General features: G+C 31.4%; 3 protein-coding genes across 3 annotated transcripts; 1 reads left to right on the forward strand and 2 right to left on the reverse strand.

Annotated features, from left to right (window-relative positions):
- Window positions 1-5,183: 5,183 nt before the first annotated feature.
- Window positions 5,184-5,423, forward strand: LOTGIDRAFT_110837 (hypothetical protein; the record flags this gene model as incomplete). Its single annotated transcript, XM_009048187.1, has 2 exons — window positions 5,184-5,293; window positions 5,318-5,423. Coding segments are annotated over 2 exons (216 nt in total), but the record flags the coding sequence as incomplete, so codon positions are not given.
- Window positions 5,424-5,649: 226 nt separating this feature from the next.
- LOTGIDRAFT_110655 (hypothetical protein) lies at window positions 5,650-5,811 on the reverse strand (the record flags this gene model as incomplete). The annotated part of the gene is made up of 1 exon (XM_009048188.1): window positions 5,650-5,811. One exon carries the CDS (start codon window positions 5,809-5,811, stop codon window positions 5,650-5,652), a length of 162 nt encoding a protein of 53 aa, XP_009046436.1.
- Window positions 5,812-8,828: 3,017 nt separating this feature from the next.
- Window positions 8,829-9,062, reverse strand: LOTGIDRAFT_100648 (hypothetical protein; the record flags this gene model as incomplete). Its single annotated transcript, XM_009048189.1, has 1 exon — window positions 8,829-9,062. A coding segment is annotated over one exon (234 nt), but the record flags the coding sequence as incomplete, so codon positions are not given.
- Between the last annotated feature and the right edge of the window lie 15,857 nt (window positions 9,063-24,919).

The following is a 24,919-nucleotide window of genomic DNA, read 5'->3' on the forward strand; positions in this document are numbered from 1 at the left end:
GGCAAACACCCTTTTCACATTTGGAAAGACATACTATGATGGCATTGCTTAACTTTCTAAAAGGCATGATTTTAATTACAATCAATGATGATAAACTATATTTCTGGTTCTGAATATTTGTACATAAAGAAATCACAATGTTCTTGAGGAATAAACAATGTGCAAAATAAAATATGTTTACCACCATATCAACTTGGAAACCTCTGTATCCCTCTAAGAGCGGCGGTACAGGGGAGTAATTGCCCACACCCGCAATTGCACCTACTTCATTTCTAACAAAATTAGAAAAAATGATTTTCAAATGTTTTTGCCCCAAGATATGTCAGAAGGCACAATATCAATTTTCTTTTTCAAAGATGTTATTGTGAAGAACTCTTTCAGATGTTCAGATGGAGGCTTTTGCGCTACACAAAGCTATCGCTAGTTTAGTTAGAATGAGATGAGAATAGTATTCTCAAAAAGCCTAGGTCATGAAGTAGGAAACAAAATCAAAGGATGAGATAGTTAGTGTAAACAATAGTTAAAAATAGTTATGATTAAAATAATGAAAGTATGAAAACCTTGTTTTTTCTCGGTTTTTAGTCTTATCGACGTTTGTCTCATAAAGCTGGCTCCGGCATTGCCCAATTGGGCAACTCCCTAAATGATACATAAGAATTAAAATCGTACAAATATTCCAAAACAATTGCTCTGGACGTTATAGAGAACCGTAAGTGCCCGTATTCTAGTATTAATGACCGATATCATTTAAAGAAGAAAAGGCAGGATGCAGGTTCTCATTAAATAGTCATAAACATTGGTTAACAAAGAGTGGTACCATTACCTCTTTACCGACTACTATCTATTAAATTCCTATTTGCATATAATTGGATTATTTGGTTGTCTTAATCACGAAAGATCCATCGATGATAAAAAAAACATATCATATTATAGGATTTTTTTTAATGTTTTTTTTTTTGGCAAAATGGAAATAAGTATATTTTCTACATTTCGTGCCTTATATTCATTCCAATTTCGATGATTTTGAGAGTTGAAAAAATTGTGTTAGAAATGAAAATAGGTCATATGAATTCAGCTGGCAGCAATACCAAAAACACATCGGATCGCTTTGATGGTAAATTCCACACGTCACGGGAGAAAATTAGAAGTGCGTGTTTTGTGTGGTAATTTATCATTCTCTGACAGGGGTATGCAGATCTGGGGTTAGCGAAACTATCAATTCCTTTCGTCTCCTTCCATATTGACATATTTTCTTTCAGACAAAAAATTGAAAACGATCAAAGAGGCCGCGTTGTTATGTAGGAATTATTGAAGGCGGAATGGTGAATTAATGTTCAATCAGTACTAGTTAATACTGTTTGACAGTTACACAGCCTTCAATTCTTTCTCATTATTCTTAAATACGCCCTTTACATAATTTCTTGTCGTTAATAAAGAGGATTAGAGATAATAAAATACTGACGATTAATAAAAGACGTGGTATTAAATTACATTAGAATGTTGTCATCCAGAACTAAGGTTATCTCCCTTTTATTATATCTTTTCAAAGATAGGAAAGGTATATTAATCTGCAGAACACACAGATATTATTAAAAATGGAATTACTTCACATCACAAAAGAAATAAAATTTTCAGAATTTAATTTTCTCAGTTCCATTGATTTCTTGAAGTAGTCTGAAATTCTCCTGTATCGTGTGTTAGCATTGTCAATGACTCCAGGAAAACGGTGGCAGGTTGAAGGCAATGATAAATGAGGTATAATTGTGGAAGTCGTTTCTCTCGTCTACTGGGCCAACTTTAATCCCGCTTGCATCTGGAAAGGGCACAAATTATAACACGAGTGTGGTTGGAGGTCATAGACCATTCATCATAGCGACACATGTAACTAGTAGTCAGTGTGTGAGAGTACCTTTAATTACAGTGACTACCAGTTCAAACTAACGACAACCTTACAATTAACTCTTCTGATTCTTTACCCACCTCATATATCTTCTTCTTACACCTTCTTAATACTAATCATAGCTTTTCTTTTTAATAACAAACACTTTAAACTGTTCAAATTACTATTGTTTTTCTATCATCTTCCACAACTGTTAGTCTTTTTGGTCAGATTGCTGTTAGTCTTTTTTGCGATTAGAGTGATGAGTGATCGGTAGAATGTTAATCCTGTCCATTGACATTGTAATAAGGATGGGAAGTTAAAATACTTACAAGATTCCCCTCGAAAGTCTTTCGTTGACATCAATTGAACGAGACATCGAATGAAGCGTTGGTTATGCAAACATTTTTACCCTAATCGGTTTTACCATTTGGTGCTTTACAAATGTGCAATCCAAAGTAACTGATTAAAAAGCAATGGGTAGATAATATCGACTGATAAAGCAAATTTACCCTCAACATACACTGCGCAGTTTACACTGCCGTTTTTATAACTAATAATTAGATGATCGGTTGTCACAATGCTGTTTTCTGGTTAGCTCTGACCCAAAATATTCAAAACGATATGAGTTAGCAAGTGCGCATTCTGTTGTTGAAAAAAATATTCAGAATGCACTTATTTACTTCTGAAAACTTTGTTAACAAGACAAGTTGTTGCTTGCTCATAAAACAACATAAAGTTGAGCGTGGGAATGACCAGTTTATATCCAGTGTCAGCTGTCATCACTTGTCACCTGTGTCTGTTTATATTTTACGGTAAATAAGTAAGTTACCTGTAGAATGAGTAAGCAAGAGATGTCAAGTAGTGTAGTTGTGTATGTATAACTTGTATTAATTGTCCACACAACGTGCGAAATATTGTTCATTTTCACTCCCTGGATGTTATACCACAAGCAGAGACCGCTGATATTTAGGGATGAACGCCGGAAAAGATCCAGACCCTGAATATATTTTATAATAATTTTTTAAAGATATTGGGCTAGAATAAATACATTTCAGCGGAAAATTTACAAAGTCTGTCGTATGATATCTGTAGATTTGGTTAATCGGATTTCTATATATGTTACAATACCTTTGATCAGCATTAATCTAATTTGAAATATCCATAGACTACTCGGTCTCTCCCCTGCCTTAACTGTAGTCTTGCTGGGATTAATGTGTAAGGCGTAAACTTTTGTTGAGCAAAACATTCTGTTGCGCAAAACCTTAAATTCAGATGCCTCCGATAAGTACATCATGGATATTCTAAAAGAAAATTATCGGTTCACTTGTAGATTCAAAATGGAAAACTAAACAATGTTTTTGAGCCAACTTGGCATATTTGCTTGATAGGTTGACGGAAGTAAGAGCGCAATATGTATTGTTTCCTCCTTGAATACTCTTTAAACCACACCTTTCTAAATAAATCTGAATTATTTGATTGAACTTTGATTTTGATTTTATCGGATGAATGTCGTTTACTACTTTTCAGCAATTGTTGCAACAATCAGTTATGTAAGCAATCGTTAACCTATAGTTGTCTAAATACTTATGTTCGATCTCAATCGATTTTCACTCCTGGTTTCTCTACAATTTGATAAAAACGTACTGAATTCTATGTATTCGGGTTATGTTTTAACGTTCCCTTATACACTATATCAGGACGTCACGGGTACTATCAGCATAGGTGAGTATTGTTCCTTCCATTCTTCACTTAATTATAGTCGAACTAGACGTTTTTTTTAAGTTCCATAAATAGATGATATAGCTCCATCAGGTGGTACTGTCCAATTACTTTGACTTACAAAGACTTTGCGAGAGAGTTGACCTTGCTGCAGAAAAGCAACAAGATGTTCTGAAAAAAAAACCCATGATTTGCTTCGCGGCCTTCGTCAGAGTACTTATTGCATTGGGGCTGTTGGACTTCAGACTCCAATGGATGACACTAAAACGCATCAATATGTTTTGATGTAAATGAAATGTTCTATTTAGTGAATGATTGGCAGTAAAATATGCCGTGTACTGACATTATGGAAAGACTGTGAGGTGATTTGCGATTACTGTATTTTTATTATTTTAAGAAGATTATGTCGTTATTTGACATGTTGTTGGTTTAGCAGTGCAATGATGGTATATACGAGAATCGATAGAACTGTACAACTCTTTTAGACTAGCTTTTTCTAAAGAGTGTATTTGACCATCTATTTCTAAAGAGTGTATTTGACCATCTATTTCTAAGAGTGTATTTGACCATCTATTTCTAAGAGTGTATTTGACCATCTATTTCTAAGAGTGTATTTGACCATCTATTTCTAAAGATTGTATTTGCCCATCTATTTCTAAAGAGTGTATTTGACCATCTATTTCTTAAGAGTGTATTTGACCATCTATTTCTAAAGAGTGTATTTGACCATCTATTTCTTAAGAGTGTATTTGACCATCTATTTCTAAAGAGTGTATTTGACCATCTATTTCTAAAGAGTGTATTTGACCATCTATTTCTAAGAGTGTATTTGACCATCTATTTCTAAGAGTGTATTTGACCATCTATTTCTAAGAGTGTATTTGACCATCTATTTCTAAGAGTGTATTTGACCATCTATTTCTAAAGAGTGTATTTGACCATCTATTTCTTAAGAGTGTATTTGACCATCTATTGCTAAAGAGTGTATTTGACCATCTATTTCTAAAGAGTGTATTTGACCATCTATTTCTAAAGAGTGTATTTGACCATCTATTTCTAAAGAGTGTATTTGACCTATTTGACCATCTATTTCTAAAGAGTGTATTTGACCATCTATTTCTTAAGAGTGTATTTGACCATCTATTTCTAAAGATTGTATTTGACCATCTATTTCTAAAGAGTGTATTTGACCATCTATTTCTAAAGAGTGTATTTGACCATCTATTTCTAAGAGTGTATTTGACCATCTATTTCTAAAGAGTGTATTTGACCATCTATTTCTAAGAGTGTATTTGACCATCTATTTCTAAGAGTGTATTTGACCATCTATTTCTAAAGAGTGTATTTGACCATCTATTTCTTAAGAGTGCATTTGACCATCTATTTCTAAAGAGTGTATTTGATTTTCTATTTCTAAAGAGTGTATTTGACCATCTATTTCTAAAGAGTGTATTTGATTTTCTATTTCTAAAGAGTGTATTTGACCATCTATTTCTAAAGAGTTTATTTGACTTTCTATTTCTAAAGAGTGTATTTGACCATCTATTTCTAAACAGTGTATTTGGCTATTTATTTCTAAAGAGTGTATTTGACCATCTATTTCTTAAGAGTGTATTTGACCATCTATTTCCAAAGAGTGTATTTGACCATCTATTTCCAAAGAGTGTATTTGACCATCTATTTCTTAAGAGTGTATTTGACCATCTATTTCTAAAGATTGTATTTGACCATCTATTTCCAAAGAGTGTATTTGACCATCTATTTCTTAAGAGTGTATTTGACCATCTATTTCCAAAGAGTGTATTTGACCATCTATTTCTAAAGAGTGTATTTGACCATCTATTTCTTAAGAGTGTATTTGACCATCTATTTCTAACGATTGTATTTGACCATCTATTGATTGAACTTTGATTTTGTGAAAGATCCTGTTTGAATTTTGAGTAACTAATACATTGATGATTGGTCTGAGCACGATTTGGATCTAAAATTGTATCGGATGAACTCTCTCTTCAAAGTTCTTTTCAACTTTCCCTCACGGTACTTGTTCGCTATCGGACTCGTGCAAGACCATCTATTTCTAAAGAGTGTATTTGACCATCTATTTCTAAAGAGTGTATTTGACCATGTATTTCTAAAGAGTGTATTTGACCATCTATTTCTAAAGAGTGTATTTGACTATTTATTTCTAAAGAGTGTATTTGACCACCCATTTCTTAAGAGTGCATTTGACCATCCATTTCTAAAGAGTGTATTTCACCATCTATTTCTTAAGAGCGTATTGACCATGATTTCACCATGTATTTCTATTTGATCATATATTTCTACTAAAGAGTGCATTTGACCAATGCGCATTGGCATCTAAACAAAAGAGTTTCTTTCAAAAGTTCATTTACTTTACACCCACATAGTTTTTAGAACCTTCTTGGAGTATCTTTAAAGAAAATAACAGTCTTTCCAAGCTGAAATTATTTCTATCGTCAGTGATATGATATTCATACCAGAAATTGTGAGAAAATTGGCAGTTATCATCGTGACTGTAATTATACCAGTTAGATGCTGGACATTTCTATTAACTTGTAATGAGGATTTCAAACCACAGAATGAGATACTGAGAAGTCTGTTTAGTTTGCTTAGTAATTGCCACACATCCATAAACCATCTTTAGGTTTAGACAAATATCACCTGAACATCAAGCTGAACTATATATTTTGAACACCAAAATCAAGAACACGGTTTATACATCGGACCAACTGATTAAGAAGGGTTTCAAATGCAAGACGTGAATTTAATGGGTCAACTAGAGTATGCCTGATTGTAATATTACAGTTATTTCTGATGGAAACTACGTTTCTCTGATCACTCACAATTTTAAATGCCGTGCCTCGGTTTTGGCAATAAGGGTAGTATAGCAAATCAATTTAAAGTCCGCTGTCAGTTTAACTTCCCCACTTTTGAATGCTAACTCTTATTGACACCCTACTGAGACCAGTTTTCTTCATGTCACTTTAGTGTTAAATATAAATGACACGTCGTTATTAGGGCAAACAATAAATTCATTTGTCTAATTATATCTAATGACTCCTGATAGTTATATTATTATATTTGAAGGCAGATTGGATTATGACTGACAATTTGTAACCAATTCGTTCTGACTTGGTTCAGATCAAACTGTTTTGATTGACATTGTCACCGTTTATCTGCCAGTAGGGTGCAACGTGCTTTCATCAATTGTTTTTTTTAACTAACACCAAGCATTTTAATGTTTAGATCGTCGCGTAGTACTCTACAGAACACAACTAAATATGAAAATCTTTTTATTTTTGGACACGTGATCTCGTATTTCGGAAAAAGTTTTGAAGGGCAAGCTCATTCTTCAATAACACTGTTACCAATTTGAACTTTGGAAATTTGGAAAGTTCACTTAGTTAGTTTACGAATAGATAAGATGGTATTCAAGGTTAATATTAAGATATAAATATTTAGTTGATTAACAGAAGTTCATGTTATTTGCCCTTGGAGGATGTCACGTAATGTCTCAAGTTAATATACGAGGTATTTGAAGTTGTTTTTTGATTACGTTTAATATTTTATTCGTAAACTATATATCTATGTATCACATTTATATATATTTTTAAATATTTTTTCATAGGTTTAGAAATGTGAGTAAGAAGTGTTAGTGAAGATGTTTAAAAAAATAACCAATAACGTAGGGTAAAAAGTTATGTATACCTGGTGAAAAGTGTGACAGAATGAAAATATAACTATATTAGGGGTTTTTTTTTTAGAGAAAATGTCAAAATAATGTAAAATATTTGAAAAGCTTTGACAAAAAACTTGGTAAAAACTGTTTGCCAACTCATGATACCTGCAATTAAACAATGTTCATTAATTATTATTTATTACAACTTAGCTCATATTAGACATAGGCCTACAGTAGGATTGATCAAAACTGATGTAAATATATGTTGACGAGAATAAATTTCAGAACAGATTTTATTATATCAAAACGAAACGAAAACTTAAAAAAGTAAAAGAAATTTTTATTTCAAATGAAATATTTATTCAGTCATTGAGCAATTTATATACAAACAATAAATACTATGTTTTTAACATAATTAGAATACATGGGAGAATTCATAATAATATTAGCACTTCATTTCAAATATTGTATAATAATGATAGTGATAAGACTAGATAGAGACTCAATTAGCCTTCATAATGAGGTCTGGAAATCCTTGAAAACAAATAAATAATAGAACAAACAAATAGACTTCTCAGCAATTGTTATCGGATGATATGATGTATTGGAGATGAGAATATATTTAATGGTGGGTGTCTGTTTCAGACCCACCATACTCGGACTGAAATCCTGTTGAACAACATTTTGAACATATCCGGAACAGCATTGGTAAATAAAACACACTGAAAACACATGGTAAAATTACTAACCCCAAAACTTCTGAAGGTCAGCAAAGTATAAAAATTCCACAGAAATAGTGCTTGTTCAATCGTAAACATTTTTAAAAACACGAAACAGAATCCTCGAAAGATAACAAGAAAATTCAGACGCAAGAATGATGCATGATGTGATTGTTCTTTAATCTGTCAATCGAGATCAGGGTAATTTATTTTTTTTCAAAGAGAAATACACATTTCTTACATTTATTTACAATCTAATGATGTATTAGCGTGTGTGAAATGGTTGGTGAACACGATCAAACTGAACTTTCAAATCCACGTGAAAATTTATCCCGAATCATATAAAATAAATAATAAGGCAGTTCTTTTAAGAAATAACAGATCTGAAACTCAACAAAATTGTGTGCACATAAAAGTGTCGAAAGAGTTCCATTAATTAAAATTGTGAATAAAAAAATGGAATGTCTAAAAAAAATTAGAGGGAAAAAATTCAGGGAAGTTTCACTTTTTATTACCAAATCCATATTTTCTAAAACTAAGGAAATGTTTAGAAACAAAACTCTTAAACGTGCTTAAGTGGAAACATCTTTTAGTTGAGAACACCACTGAATCCACAGCATTATCAAGGTTTTTCAATGAATTTAAATCACAGATTCTGACGAACCAAAAAGTTAATAAAAGAAACATAATAAATACAAGTTTCACTTTATCGTGTATCATGACACATGGCTAAATTTGGCACAGTTAAAGCATCTAATGTCAATTGGCATGTGTCTACACCGGATTTTTCAAACTGGACTTCACGCATGCGCTTCTTTTGTTTCATTCGTCGATTTTGGAACCAAATTTTAACTTGTGTTTCATTGAGACCTAAAGATGCAGCTATTTCTATTCTTCTAGCTCGTGTGAGATATTTATTAAAATGGAACTCTTTTTCTAATTCTGTTAACTGCTTATTAGTAAAATTTGTTCTTCCTGAATTTGGTCCTGTTTGTGGCGCTGCAGTCGACGGTGGTGTATATCCATATTCGCCAGGTTTTCCGGCTGAAAATATACAAAAAATCTTTCTTAAAACAATACAAAAACTTCGGAGCGTGTCTAATTCACCTCGTGTCCTTTTCAATCTAGGAACACGATGATGGAGTCGAGGATTAATTCGTGACCCCGATTTTGACTGTCTGACCTAAGATTATATGCATCATTAATTGAGTATTGAGAAGAAAATGTGTTAGAATTTGATCTGTAGTCATACATCAAAGTCACTACTTGTGTCTCGTCTGCATTTTACAGTATTAATTCTAGGACTAGGATACCTCCTCCATCACTTTCTGGTGATATTTGGTTATGGTCATTCTAATTGACCTCAATGACCACTGATGTCTCTGGGAAGAACGATCTTCCAGAATTGATGAACGATTTTGGCTGAGGTTTCCTTAAAAGATGATCAAACATATTGTTTATCTAAGATTTCAGGTTATTTCTATACAGGTAGATTTCATCTACTATTCCAGAAGGTTTCTTACTACAAAGACCTTTCTGATAATCTAGCTTAATATAACGTTCAAAACAATTATGCTACGTCTATATTTTACATTTACTTTTAAAATTTTAAAAATGTTCTTACGATCGATAATAACTTTATGTTATAATCAACACAAAAAAAAATTTTGTATTAAAATATATATTATAATATAAGTAAAATGTCTATATATCAATGAACAGATCGATCATCTACACGTCAGGGTGCGGCTATTAAAACAAAGGCATCTTAGTAAATTGTTCTAATTTATTTGCAAAGCCAATTTGCCCAGTGGTAATTCATTGTCAAGTTCTGTCAGTCATATAAGTTATTGACATACACTCGCGCTTTGATGTTTCCAGAATCAAACAATCATTTAACAATTAAATAGTAGGATCTAATATATCAATAATCATAATAATTCGCCATTAATATTATCCCACCTAAAGACATATTTTTTGAAGAATTTGAGTCACGTTTTTCTAAAATTTATCGTACAAACTGACCATTTTAACATTATTCGATCATATCGATTAATACTTTCAAGATATCATAAATAAACCCGAATAACAGCAACGATATGATTTCGGAAACATAATCAATTAAAGAATACTTTTGACTTGATACATTTCAAATACACTACCGTTATCTTCGACATCACAGATTAAATTTTTAAACTATCAATAAAAAGTATAAATATAACACTTTTATCATCATTATTGTCAACAATTTCCAACATGATAGTTTGAAAACGGTAATAAAAAAGTTTGCTCTCTAGACGAATTACATTAACATTATTATTGTTTAAAGGGATTCGATACATGTTTTCTGAAAGAGTTTTTTGTAGAGTTCCAAAAACATGAAGAGAAATCTGAATGACGCAAAATGATATTGGCTGAAGTGACCCTGATCAACAATCCAGGATAAGCCAACCCCTTTTGAGTCCGTTTTCAAATAATCACTCGTATTATTGCTTTATACCTTTAGCATGAGTGTTTGCTGTGGAAAATATGGTATTAATTTCTCAATTGGTACACTGGGAAGCCGGGCTTCTTGGCGGACAATCATACAAATTTCGTAGATCTGTCCATACCTTAATGTATTAAAAATGAAGACATATGGTTAGCGACATTAAGCTTATTGTATTGAATTCTAATCATAATTTTATGGTAATTAGTTACAGTGCTAAACAAAGTAAAGTTCTTTATGTTCAACATTATTATTGTGGTGTTTTACACTAGTCTTTATTCAAACCATATTATTCATCTTTGTCGAGAATTTTCTTGCGTTAGGAATTACCGGAATCTTTTGTGGAATTTCTAAGAAAATGATTCAATACTAAGCTAATGTCTTAAAACATTACTATTTATTTAATAAACAAAGGCATTATTTATTATTGTCTAGTGTAAACAAACCATGAATTACGGCTTGTTAAAAATAATAGAGGATATCATTTCAACAAATGTTGTTTTATTCCTACTATCTATTGACTTTCCAGTTACAGATTTAATGATAATTGTTCAAAGTATGAATGAATTGAAAATCTAATTCACGTAATGACTCTATCATAATTTATTGATTTCTTCATGCTGAGCCATAGTTTAATAGTTTCGTACAATATGCTATGTTAGTTTCGTACAATGGAGAAAGTTAGCTCCGTATAATGGTTTCTACTTCTGCCGCCAAACGTCATTGAAACGACAACAATATCGTTTCTACATGGTTAATTCTTGTACAGATATTTAGGCTTAAATGTTTCATCGATTACCTGTTAACGTCGGCTACTTCAAAGCGATTCAGGTGATTGCATTGTTTACCCACCTCGCAAGTTGAAAAAGATCCTGACAGCTCATTTGCATAATGGTATCAAATTTCATGCTTGATTGTGGTTTCATATTGACAAAGAGCTCTTAAAGGTAGATTAACACGCGTGTACAGCAGATTTACCTCAGTCCTAAAACAAACATATGAAGTGGATACCTGAAGGTGAATAGACAGGTAATCCACTTAAAAACGACAGGTGCTATATGGGTGGGGTGGGTGTAGAACAAGATATGGTACATCAGATAATTCATCTTGGGTGGCTAAGTACAATACAATCATACAGTGTATATAAACATTGAAATTCAATATAAAAGTATAGATGTTGTGACATGTAAACCGTATTTAATGTCGTTGTGTCAGATAACTTATAATCGGTAATAGAGACAAATGTGTTAGCTATAGATATATTGAAAGTTCAGCTAGATCAATCGAATTAAAAAATATAAATAAGGTACCTCTACGACTGGCGCATTTCCAGTAAGCAGATGATTGAAACCGGAAGTACAACGTTCGTGAGCAACTTGATTCTCTATCACTCTTGATAAAATTTACGACGAAATTATGTAAATGAGACAGTCTCGATTTCATTGTCTTCTCGTAATCTCTCGTCACTTAATTAGCGAGATCATGTTCGACCAACTGCTACATAAATTCAACAATATCATTAGAAAATTAGTTTTACACGGAATATGTTTCATGTCATTCATTTTATTTCCTGGTAATTGAAACTTACATCTTTTCGTTTCATTACTTCCCTTACAGGTGGCGCTGTCAATCTTACACGTGCATACGGGTCCTTGATGCACGAAATCTTGCACCAATCTTAACTTTATCATTATAATTATTAGGTGTACTGAGTTTAAATGTCTATTAAAACGAAGAGTGATATAAGGTGACATTATATTTGTACCAGTCTTGTCATTATGTTTAATTAGGATATGTCAATCAACGGAACTATATTAATTAAAGAAACTATTTTCTGTTTCCTATTCACGTTTTCGTAACATTTACTCAATAACATAAAACACACATGCAATTGAAATAGGAAAAAAATCGAAGCGTATTCCACAATTTAAATATGCGAGAACGGTCTTATGTGTTCTTTGTTTTGCAAATTCATTTTATAGCTATATTCATCAGTACAGTAAACGCTATTATCGTAGAAAGTATCGCTAAATCAAGGTATTATAATCTATAAAATCGTTTTCGATAAAAACTCGAGAAATATTCTATTTCAATATTCAGTTGGGAAATATTAAATCAATATCGGTTACATGATAACAATGCTTTTTAATTTCTCGAGAGATTAAACGCTTTAATGCTTTTAACATTAGAAATTACCATAAATTAACAATTTAAACACAGTTCATCTTTGTAGAGAAATCGAACCCCTTTCAATACACCTTAGAAATGAGACGTAAAAATATGGTCGTTACTCGTAAAAGGCGTTTTCTTGGCGCGGATAATATTTGAAAATGAAAGTTAGAAATAATAGGTGATCAATCAAGATAGACATTTACCAATCAATATTATTCACAAACCTTAATTAATTAATAAAAATAGCCACCAGCAATATTTTATAGCTGATCATAAAATTAGCTTTAGAATAAAATTTCTGAAGTCAACTTCAGAGTATTTACTACCAATTAATATTCAGATGATCATCCGATCGTGAAACTTTTCAGCCAAACATCAACCAAACGAATAAAATATGCTTAAAGGCAAACAGAAAACTAAACAATAAAATACAATGCTATGAAATGATTACGAAAAACAGATATTAATCGCCAGGATTGAATAAAGGCACACTAATATCTTTTGCCATTTGACAATGTAACACATATTATGAATAGGCTGTAATACTCTACGCTGCCACATCTTTCCTTTGGGAAGTTTTCGGGGCAAAACAACCAGCGACAATGAACGCAGAGTGAGGCCATCGGTATATACGGCTTAGCCAAATAGTTTGAAAAGAAAACACCAAAATTCTTTTAAAATGGAGAAAAGGTAGATTCAATATCATTGAGATGTGATAATGAATGTCATAAAACAATTATCCATAATAACTTGTCTGGAGGAAGCGTGTCTTTTGATTATTCCAATATTATTCTATGTAATTATTCTCAAACTATTGATATCATGTCAATGTCAATATCATCGTTTTAAATTAATATTATACTAATGATAAGAATTATATTTCAAATATTGACTTGCTTCTTATCAGCTTTCTACAGGTTTCACACGTCATTGGGGGCCAATAATAACTCTTTCAACATGACAATCGAGACTAACTCTTAAGATACTCCACCACAGCTAAAAAAATACACTGGATATTCAAGTGAAAATTCAAACGATTCCACAACTACGTCCAAAATCTTTTTGAGCGACAAGCGTAAATTAGAAAATTATGAAAAAAAATTTGCAAGTCAATATGCTTGTCAATATCATTTATGAAATGGTAATGTGATAACATCCAATGCGAAACTAAAATTGTTGGCTTTTATTGTCCTGCAATGAACCGGTGCGTCGGGGTGTCTAATCAGCTCTCGGCAAAATGCAAAACCTTCATTATATAGTTCAGCGATAACAACTAGGTGCGTGTTGAAAAATAAACTGCGGAATCTGGTATTAATGTAATACAAACCAAAAAAAAAAACAAATTAAATTGGACAAAATTCCACACGTATGTACAGAAGAAAAATGTTGCAGAAATGTTTAGTTTTTAGAAACCTTGTAGTTATCTTTGGGCAAAACGTCTAATATAGTCAGCACATGGCAGATATCTCTCTTTTAAGAGTCTTCTTTGTTTAATGCGAGTAAATTAAGAAAATCGGTTTTTGGTAATTGCTTGATGCCCTGCTCCTTTTGAAAGGTATTGTTTTCGAGATGGTCAACAACCGCATTTATTTAACTCTAACGTGAAGATCGTCTCTAAGGCTAAATAAAATGATTCTTGTCTGGTTTTAGAGCAGTCCATTAATACGCCTTATACGAAAACTGAAGTAACAACATAAATGTTTCATTTTCGGAGCATTTTTTTATACTAAAAAATACCTTAAAATTACAATCATACCCCAAGCATAGGATAAGCTACTAAAATACTGTATAAATATGAGAACACCTCGGTTATAAATGGTTTATCTTGAAACTTAAGACACATTTCTCCTAGTTTACTGGTAACATATAGCTCAATAAAACTGCCTCTTGCCCCTGTCATGTTTTCTAACCAACGTGAGATTTTTTCACTCATTTCTGACATTTCAATAATTATTTGGTGTAGAGTGGAGATGATTAATGAGTTTTTCAGCTCGTTTCAAGTGAAAACTTTGTTATTATGTTACAAACAACACCTCTCGGTAGCATAGCTGATACACCACTGCTTGTACTGTATAGGTAAAAACTTTCAGAACGGCATGTATATTGGATACTTTTAGAATTGCTAAAGAAAAAAATATTCAGAAATAGACAGTAACGTACACTTCTGTTACAAACTAAATAAGTTCAGTGACACAAATTACTGCTCGTTCTTATTGGACAATATTGTAGCAGCGATATATTACCTCTACACGGCATAGTATAACAACACCATGAGAAGTCGTACAGAATCTTCCACCATAATTCTTACCCTTCATCGCATCACCGTCTACCAGTTTAAAACACTAATTCTAGAACTAATCGAAAAATTGTTAGCCCTTTTACTACAGAATATGTTGAAATATAACATTTGGCTAAAAGTAAATTAATTGAGCAGACGATAGGCATGATGAATTGGGAGTGAAATTTCGAGCTATTTAGTAAACATTTTCAACATGGCGTTTTGATTGATCAGTGGTTATAGAAAATTCGTATTTACTGCTTAAACCAATACATCATTTGATAGCCTCACTTTCAAACCATAAAACCACCATTATATGTTGGATATATCTTTATTACTTCTACTAGGTCAAATGTTAATATTCCAAATTATTATCTAGCTCTTCATCAATCTTCTATGTCTGATTTCTAATTGGTCTGTCTCAATTCTTGTTAGCAAACGACACATTCATCTTCAACCTTACCTATATACAAATAATAGTTGAATAAAAGTGTGACAATAACAACGTGGCTATGCCACAGTGTAAAAATTTAATTTTTGAAAGTTGATCAGAGGGGTATTTTGTTAAACCATTTGAAATAAACATCAAACTGAGAGAAAAAAGGATCCACTTATCGGAAACTTTGTCTTAACCGCGATATTTTCGATTCTAATACAATTGTCGTAGGGTAGAAGTAACTGCGGACTATTTCGGCACCAGAAGTTCCAAAGTGATTTTCTACAATTTTGTGAATGTATTTATCCAGATTCAGAGCGGATCAGCTTTCAGTCTTCGCATCAATAGAGTTTCAGTAATTCAAAGATTGAACAAATGGAATAGAGTTGTTCATCCTTCTCTCTCTTCTCTGTATACCCGTTGAGTTAATGAAGGAGGGTAACACAATGTTGACGATGGTGAACGAGCAAGATTAAGGAAGCTGAATACGATTGGACACAACCGTAAGGATATTTTGGTATACTTCTAAACAAAGCTAATAAGTAGTTTGAGGAAATGAAAAAAAAAAAGAAGTAAGATGATAAATATATCGTGTATTTTTCCGAATAATATGTTTCCTTTTCAAACATAACCATTCGCGTTAATAACAAGCCTTTGAAAATAGACAGAAATCCTGTTTCTAACCTGCTATGAATACTTTTTCATTTCGTTTGATCCACATTTCGTGGCCAAATAGTCTTCAATTTTGATGTAGATAAATTATTCAAATGCACCAAGTCGACGCCAACTTGACAAAACCAAAGAAGGCGGAAAATTTTAAAGGACAATTCAGTTTATTTTTGTATTAAATAAGTTATGTAATACTGTAGTTCCGTGATGTGAATTTGAAATATTGCTTTCATAGCATCACAAATCTTTCCAACGTCTACCATGTTCTAAAATTGGTGTTGATTGTAAAGTTAGCGGTTTACAATTTTCCCTAGTACACAGTGTAAATGGGCGACTGAGTACTGTATTTTTTTCTAATAACATCCCTCAATATATTTCTCATAACTCTTTCCGGGCACGATCTGTCAAAAACTTAATGTCATATTTTGACAGTAAACATTATTACAAGTCGTATAGGTGTATAGAAGTCTTTTGTAATATTTTTTGACACTTTGTGAACAAATGTATATTAGCATTTCATCAGTTGAAAGACGGGTAAAAATTTTTGAAAAGCACTAAAAACCGAACCTTTGAATATTTTGGTCTTTTTATTTCAAAGCTTACTTATTGCAATATTTATATAATATTTCAAATATAATAATGGTGGTAAATTGGAAAATATAGCCCAAAAGGAAGCCTTTGAAGTTTCGTTTACTATTAATAGAGCAGGGTTTTGAAAGTTTTGCATAGTGTTCGTGAAGCTTTTCAATTAATTCAACATTTCTAACCAAAGATGTCATACTATTTATATCCTAATTCGCAATATATTCTCTTCACAATTCCTATATCCATCACAAAATCTTTAAAATGTAAACTTGATTATGATGAACAAATATTATTTGATAAATTAGAAGTTCGGGTGGTTCTACGATTCTAAGGTGTTGACATAATTGACGGCAATGAAAGCAACGGAGAGAATTAAAAAAAACATTTATAGTGTAAGACATGAATAACCTTCATGCGGATGCCAATTGTATTGTTAGGTATTAAAATGCCATGTTTTATATATCATGTCATATGCAAATTGTAATCGCTATATTCATAAGCTTAATAGTGCATTTAGGCAAAGCAATGAAAACACGTGGTGGCACTTTTCCGTATGTTTCTCTCATATTGGTACACTTTTAGCAATCAACATACTCAAATATGAACACTCAAAGCTGTATATTAATAACACATTTCAAATTGATACACACAAAAGGTCTATATTCTAATTAGCTTGCAGTTATTCCGGGTTTATAGTTGGTAATAATTATATAATCAGTAAATTTGTCGTATTATGACATATTTATTTATTAAAATATAATATTCGAGCAGATGTCAGAATGACAGTATTGTATTATTTTAGAGATTAACAGACACAAATTATTATATCATAATTGTAGATATTGCTATAATCGTTATAATCTTATATAATTACAGAAAATTTTAATGACAACTAAGGTTAGTTTTTGATGCATGAGATAGTAATGAGCATAAAACGGTTTCAGACAGCTACTAAATGGTTTCCAAACTCTTGCATACATAGAAAACAATTTGAATTCAGGAGTATTATATAAATTCTTGAGAACAAGTGCAAATGTGAATTGGTTCAACTAAAACAAAACGGTTATTGTTAGAGAAGCAGGCCTTCTTGAACACCTGTTACCATCGAGATTGTAATGCTTATTCTAAATTGATTATTTGGTACATTTATTACTAAACCCTATACAAACAAAGGACTAAAAACATTGTGTGAGGTTCTTGATGCAATGATGCTATTTTACAAGACACAAGGAACACAACTTTTCTAATTTACTGACCAGCATACGGCTGTCTGTTTTGCTCTCCCTTAAGACTTGTCAAATTTCACTTGCAATGGTTCGTTTGGTGTTTAGCAGGTGTATTGCCTTCCGTTCCATGTCAAGATTGACGTTCGTTAGCGCTGAGCGTCTGACGGCATGGTATAAAACTAATTGTTAAGAAGTTCTTCTCGATTTCAATATAGTGGTAAGGGTGGGAATTGTTTTTAAATATATCAAGTTGCCCACTAATCTCGAGTGTCACATAGTACGTACTCATTTACCTTTCTACTGTCATGTACGTTTTATCAAATATGTAGTCTTGTCATCTTAATAATCTCTCACATTTCAACTATGCATTTTTTATATATAAAACTTGTATCAGAGCAGTGAGTTAGTTCACATGATAGAGTTCTTATGATCATTTTATCAAAATAATTTCAGCCAAACTTTAAAAAAAAAAAAATAAAAAAAAAATAACACAACAAAAAAACGCAATCTCAAAATTCTAAAAGTTTGAAACCATGTTTGGAACAATGACATATGATGGCATATAATAACTTCAATCCTAAATGCAATTGTGCTATATATTATAACTTAAATCCTAACTGTAATTTTGTTGTTGTTTGTTATATCTTTTTCTTATCTTTGATGAACAGTCAAAAACAATATTCAAAAGAACATAACTGTCAAATTTTGAATTACAACCCACGAATAGTTGTGAATTTATATTCGAACAATTATCGAAATGTAGTCCTGAACAATCTTGTACCAAATGCTTAAGGCGCAATATATAGTCGATGACTAACTGCAGACTGGGCGACCAAAATCAGGAAATATCCTTTGATAAACCACAAACACGATTTAAAGCGAAAGAACAAAGAGGATTGACAAAGTCGAGCCAATTGACTGGAAGGTGAACATGTTCAATATGATACAATAACCCTGTGGCTACTATTTAACTGCATGTACATAAATGAGAAAACAGTAAATACAGATGAAATATATCAATCATATTCGACAGCCGAACTTTTAGATCGTGATAATAAACCAAATTGGTGACGAAGACATTCGTTCACAAAGGCCAAGATAAATTTGAATCCTATTCAAACAATATCCTATTGTCCTTATCTAATTGTTATGTATCACAGGCTAATTTGTGTATTCAATTGGATGATTTCGTTTTATTACCCTTTTAGTATTAAATTTTAATTTGGTCAATTTGAATACGGTCAAAATTTGAAACAATGTAATCAGAGGCTTAAAACGCAAACTATTCAATGACTCATTGAATTACCTACAGCGACAACTTTCAGTTTTATCCTTTGATCTTAACTGACACATTTCATATGTAGACTAATAAATAAAATATGAATCAGTAAGTGCGAATTATTTTTATATGTTAAAACCAATTGACTTATCGCTCTGCAGTATGTGCACAGACAGTAATTTTTTTTTCCAGAAATAGAAACCGAATCGTTTACATTATCCAATTTAAAGACATGAAATATACAACCATTTTCTCAGAAACTAAAAATTGGTTTCTCTGTTATGGATAGCGGATAGAAAGAATATCTTGAAGAATTTAGCTAGTTTTTTTTATCAAGTTTGTCAAAATAGGGACGAAGGTGTGTTTTTCACTATGTTCTGTACAAATTATTTTGGCGGTGTGAATGTCACCCTTGTAAGCAGATACCAGATACTGTGAATATGATTTATTGTCGCCTTATAACAAAGTTTAAAAAATCAATGGTGGTAATCTAGAAAATTATCTTCTCTCCCGAGGTTTGGTTGTAAGGGAAGCAGTCTGGGTGATTTATGAGGTTTCAAATTGTAGCCATTGTTATAAAATAGAAGTTATCAAGCATAGTGGCTGATTTTACACTTTTCTTTAATCAAACCTTTTCCTTTACCGCCGTATAAAATTGTTTAACATGTCTTTAGTTTCATTTCTTGAAACAGGGGGTTGGATACCAACTTATTTTACCCGCCGCTCTTAATTCAAATTATCCACTATAAAGTGAAAGACTTGGGCGTTTGTTTAACGACATTTAGACAGTAAAGAGTTAAAAGGGATGAAAAATGATCGAAAATTAAGCGATAAATGCATGTTGAATGAACTAAAGTAACGCATTTCTCATATTGATATGAAACTATACACTAATATCGATGTAATTTTCACCAAAGTTGAAGCAATCCTGTCGGTTATGATAAATGTGATTCTCGGTTACTTTTTGTAAACTGCGTTTTAATGAAAATTGTACGTATTCCGCGAAAATTGTTGCCAAATATTTTAATTTAAACATGTTACATTTATTTACTCTTTAAATTAAATTTCTCTGCAAATTTTAAGAATTTACTGCAAAACATCCAAAATGTTACCGTTATCAAAATTGTCAGTTTTAGACAAATATATTTTTTATATCATTTATTTATTTTCAGTTATTTCAAGTTCCTTGTTGAATGTTACAAGAAAAGCTGGTTGGGAGTTTATTTCAATTTTATTATTCTATGTTCCGTTCGAAATCTGGATATAGATGAACTAACCCTATTTTCATCAATATTTCTCATTTCCCTACAGGCTTAGCTTCCTCTCTCATTAGAAAACTCATAGCTCACAAACCCCAAAACAGAAAATTACTCATCTATCTTCCTTTTGACAGCCTACTTAACTAAGGACATCCACGCAATGTACAAATCCATATTCTATTCTCAAGTATTAAATTTTCAGAAACTAAATTCTAGCTTCGGAAATGGAATTTGGCCTCTTTGACGAGGTTTCCAAAAGGCCAACACAGACTCATTCGTCTTCGTCTTGACATCGCGAAACAAATTGAATTCGAGTTTTTCCCCTGGTTTGTCAATGCTTTCACACGAACTGTTGGTATTTTTATAGTCAGTTTTCAAGTATTCCAGTCAAGTCTTAGGGGGATAAATCGGCTGTTATATACTAGTACCTAATTCATTTTCATAATGATGGTGTAATATCGAAAATGGCAAGTGTGACAATCCGACTTAATCGCACAGTGACTAGAAAAAAAGGTTTAGAATTACGCGTCTTTCTTCTATTGACAAGCGAGACTAGCTATAATAAATGAGGTGTTTTCGTGGGTATTTGGCTATTTCCTACATCGTGAGTCTAATTAAATGAAGAAAATCAAAATCTCAAAATAATTCACTTCTTCTCTCACATGATTAATGTTTTTCACTCGACATGATTAAACTTAAATAATGGAACATTTTTTGGGAATCTACTTTTAGGAAAATGTAATTGAGAATATTAAGTAGTGGTAAAATAATAAATTTCTTTTAAAATTTGAGTGATCAAGTACATTTTACATATGCTCTTGGGTGGCTCAATATGTTAGAATTGGTTACAGCAAATTAATGATTCGGCATTTTAGATATGCTCAAACTGATCATTTTTATGTCAAATATAAGTATAATGAACTTATATCTCGCAAGTGCCTCAACGCAAAACCTATCTAACAAGTATTATGTTAATAAAGCTACAAAAATCACTTCTAATTGATGAGATCTAAATCGAATTTACATGTCGAGTCAATGAAAAGCACTTAGTAATCTTGTTAAGATCTGACAACCTCTCTTCAACGACAAGAAAAGCTAAATTTAAATATGATTATAATTGATAGTAAGATAAATTGTAAATGAGATCGACTTATCGATATGTAAGCGTTATAATATCTTGGGTATAATTTCCATTTATAAAACAATTCCTTTTTATATATAGCAATCTGTCTATTTTAGATTCTTCTGGTGTCGGATCTAGAATTTTAGAGGCTTAATCTTTGGATTTACGTCATTTCAAATGTATATTTAGGCTATATATACTATATAAACTATTCTTACTTAAACAAGACAGTTGTAAGATACATATATTGTATAATTTACCAGTTTGTTATTGATTATATCAAGTGTTATCAGGCGAAAATAAATTCATAATTGATTAATATGTATTATGATGCCCATTTTTTTGATAATGATAGAATTATGTAGAATGAGGCACATTCTATTGGATAATAATAGAATTATGATAAAAAATAGTATTATATGATGAAGCACATCCTTATCGATACTGACATTATAATGAGGCACATTCTAAATGTTAATAATAGAATTATGTAAAATAAGGCACTAACTATTGATAATCGAATCATTAATTAGGAGGCACAATGTGTTTGATAATGAATATAATTATATCATTTATTATGAGGCACATTCTATTTGATATCAATTACATCATTTTATGATGGTTATAACCCTAATTAGCATTATTTCAAACAATGGTATCATAAAGCACATTGTTTTAGATATTACTTGTATAATGAAACAAATTCTATTTGATATTAATTGTACCATGGGGCACATTATATTTGATAATAATTATATAGTATAAAACACGTGCTAATTTGATTATAATGGTATATTAAAGGGACAGATTCGTCATTGGTTTGACCAATCGCACCTTAGTCTCAGAAACGGGATTTTTTTTAGCTAAGCTAATCAGTTATTGTGTAGAAATTAGAATCGAATGGGTGTCCAGAATTATCCGCGTTAGAAAGTCCTTTCTTGAGCCTCTGCCATATATAGAAAAGATGTATATAGAAATAAAAAAAAAAGCATTTTTGAAGGAATTATGTGAGTTTCGTACATTTCTAGTACATCTGAAGACTATATTTACATATATTAAAGACCCAAATCCAAAGGCGAACCTGTCCTTTTAAAGCACAGGGCACACTTCATTTGATTTTAATAGTATTAATCAAGCTCATTTCATACTACCATTCAGTGCCTATTAAAACAATAGCCACACTCAGTTTTCTATGCTAAATAATAGCCACAAAAGCATATTTGTGTTACCAAAGTAATGTTTATTGCTTTTACTTAATTATCATATTTTAATCGATGTTACTATTATTAAATATATATGCTAGACCTTTAATTGAATGTTATCCTTAGATTTTTCCTTAGATATTCAAATTAAAGAAGCTAAGTTTAGTCTAAACTCAAATCTGTGTTTACTTATACTATTTTGTGGTATTTGCATAAATAATTTCTAGAAAAACTGGTTTGAAATTAATCTATGAGCGCCAGATATCTTCTGGGCAAATCAACAAATGTAATTAACTAGCAGGTGATTTTTCCATTTCTAATTTTCTACTAATTTTACAACTAGAGGCTCTCTCTCAATTGAGTGACAAGGCACGTAAATTAAAAAAAGTGCCTACATCAAATATGTCTGCAGAACTTTTCTACTCTAAAGTTTGTTTTGTAAATATCTGACTTTCTTCAGACTTTATCTTCTTTCTTTCAACCATGAGTACGAAACTTTCTCGTAGTAAGTATAAGAGTTATCAAAATTTAAAGAATTGAATTTTTTTTTTCAAATATTGTATAATATATTTTTTCAAATTTTATTATTGGACTTCATTTGTAAATTCAATTGGGCAATTTTGCTTTCCATTTCAAACGCTCCGTTTTCTCCGCTTTCACGTTCCATTGAAAGTGAAAGTGTTAAAAACTTATTTCCGTTCTGTCAAGATTTCAACAGAAGAAATTAGAAACAATCTTTCAATGGGTTTTGGCTAACTTCTCAAATGTGATGGCAGCAAAAACTCATTACCATGCATATGAAAATACTGTTTATATACGCTTGTTAAAAGATAATTTGCCTTCTGAACGAAACATCTGAGATACGACGAAAAGATTCTTGTCCACCCTTTCTTTCACTTTTTCGGTAAAAATCTGACTAATTAGCTCTTGTTAGAGAGAAATTACCCTCAAAACATCTGTTCTTGGTATTCATTTCATAATTCTTATAATGATACCTTTCCCCAAAGATTGAACACAACATATCATATCTCGTAGCGATTTGCTTCATAAAAAAAGTTTTAGAGTATAACTCGTTTTTAGTGTTTCCCTTAGAATATATGGTTATAATAACTTAATGGAGATGGAATATTTCTATTTCTGTAATACAGACACGAACAAGCGAGAAACTGACATTGTTATCCTAATCACACTTAACACAATAATCATATTGTATATCTAATGGTATTTAGTAGGCATTACAGCTAATAACGCCCGATTAATTTCCCGCCCTTTCTCTATGTTATATCAATATTTTGGTATTAGTAGCTACTTGAGTCCCATGAGGATTTGTCGTCTGTTGACGTTTTATATATTAGTGAATAAAGAGGGTTTGTTTTGATTTAACTCAGGTTTCGGATGAAATTTTAGACTTTCCGGACGAAAGGTGAAAAAAGATATACACATATAGGTGAGAATATTTGGAGTCAACAAAAGCCTCTTCAAAAAGCCAAGGGGAGCCAACTTAACACATTTATCAACAATTTGAAGTCATTAACTTCAATAAGGATGCTTGTTGAACGTTTAACAGTTGACTGCCCTCGGATAAAACAACCCATATTTGTAACTGTTGGTTGATGAATACCGACTGCATGCTTCCGAAGTCAATTTGTGAATAAACGGCGAAATATCGGCCGATTAATCCCTTGGTGAATTCTTTACTTTAATCTTGTATAATTTACAATAAAACGATGAAATTTCTATTTCCTTTTTAAATTAATGAGAAAATGTTTTTACGTTGTTTTAAAATATCTCAAATCAGTTGTTTATCAATCGATGTCACAATTGCATTATTGATTTATATATTTGTTATTATATGTAATCATCTACCTTAAATGACATCATAATTGAATAATAATAACAATTGTAATTACATTAAATAATTAAACATTTTTCCATATCTTATTTCATGTCTTTTGTTGGAAATCGCGATTAACACGTTTTTACTACTGTGGATCATTTGTTTGGAATATTCCAACAAAAAATAATTTGCATAAAAATAAAATAAAATATACATGAATAAATTAATGAAAATTAATAACCATAATAAATAGTAAATAACCATAATTCAAAATTTAAAAAAATATAAAACAGAAAAAAACATTGTTGACCCTTACCTGGTTTCATGCCATTTCTTTTTATTGTC

Source organism: Lottia gigantea (assembly GCF_000327385.1).
Source record: "Lottia gigantea unplaced genomic scaffold LOTGIsca_12, whole genome shotgun sequence".
Taxonomy (NCBI): Eukaryota; Metazoa; Mollusca; class Gastropoda; family Lottiidae; genus Lottia; species Lottia gigantea.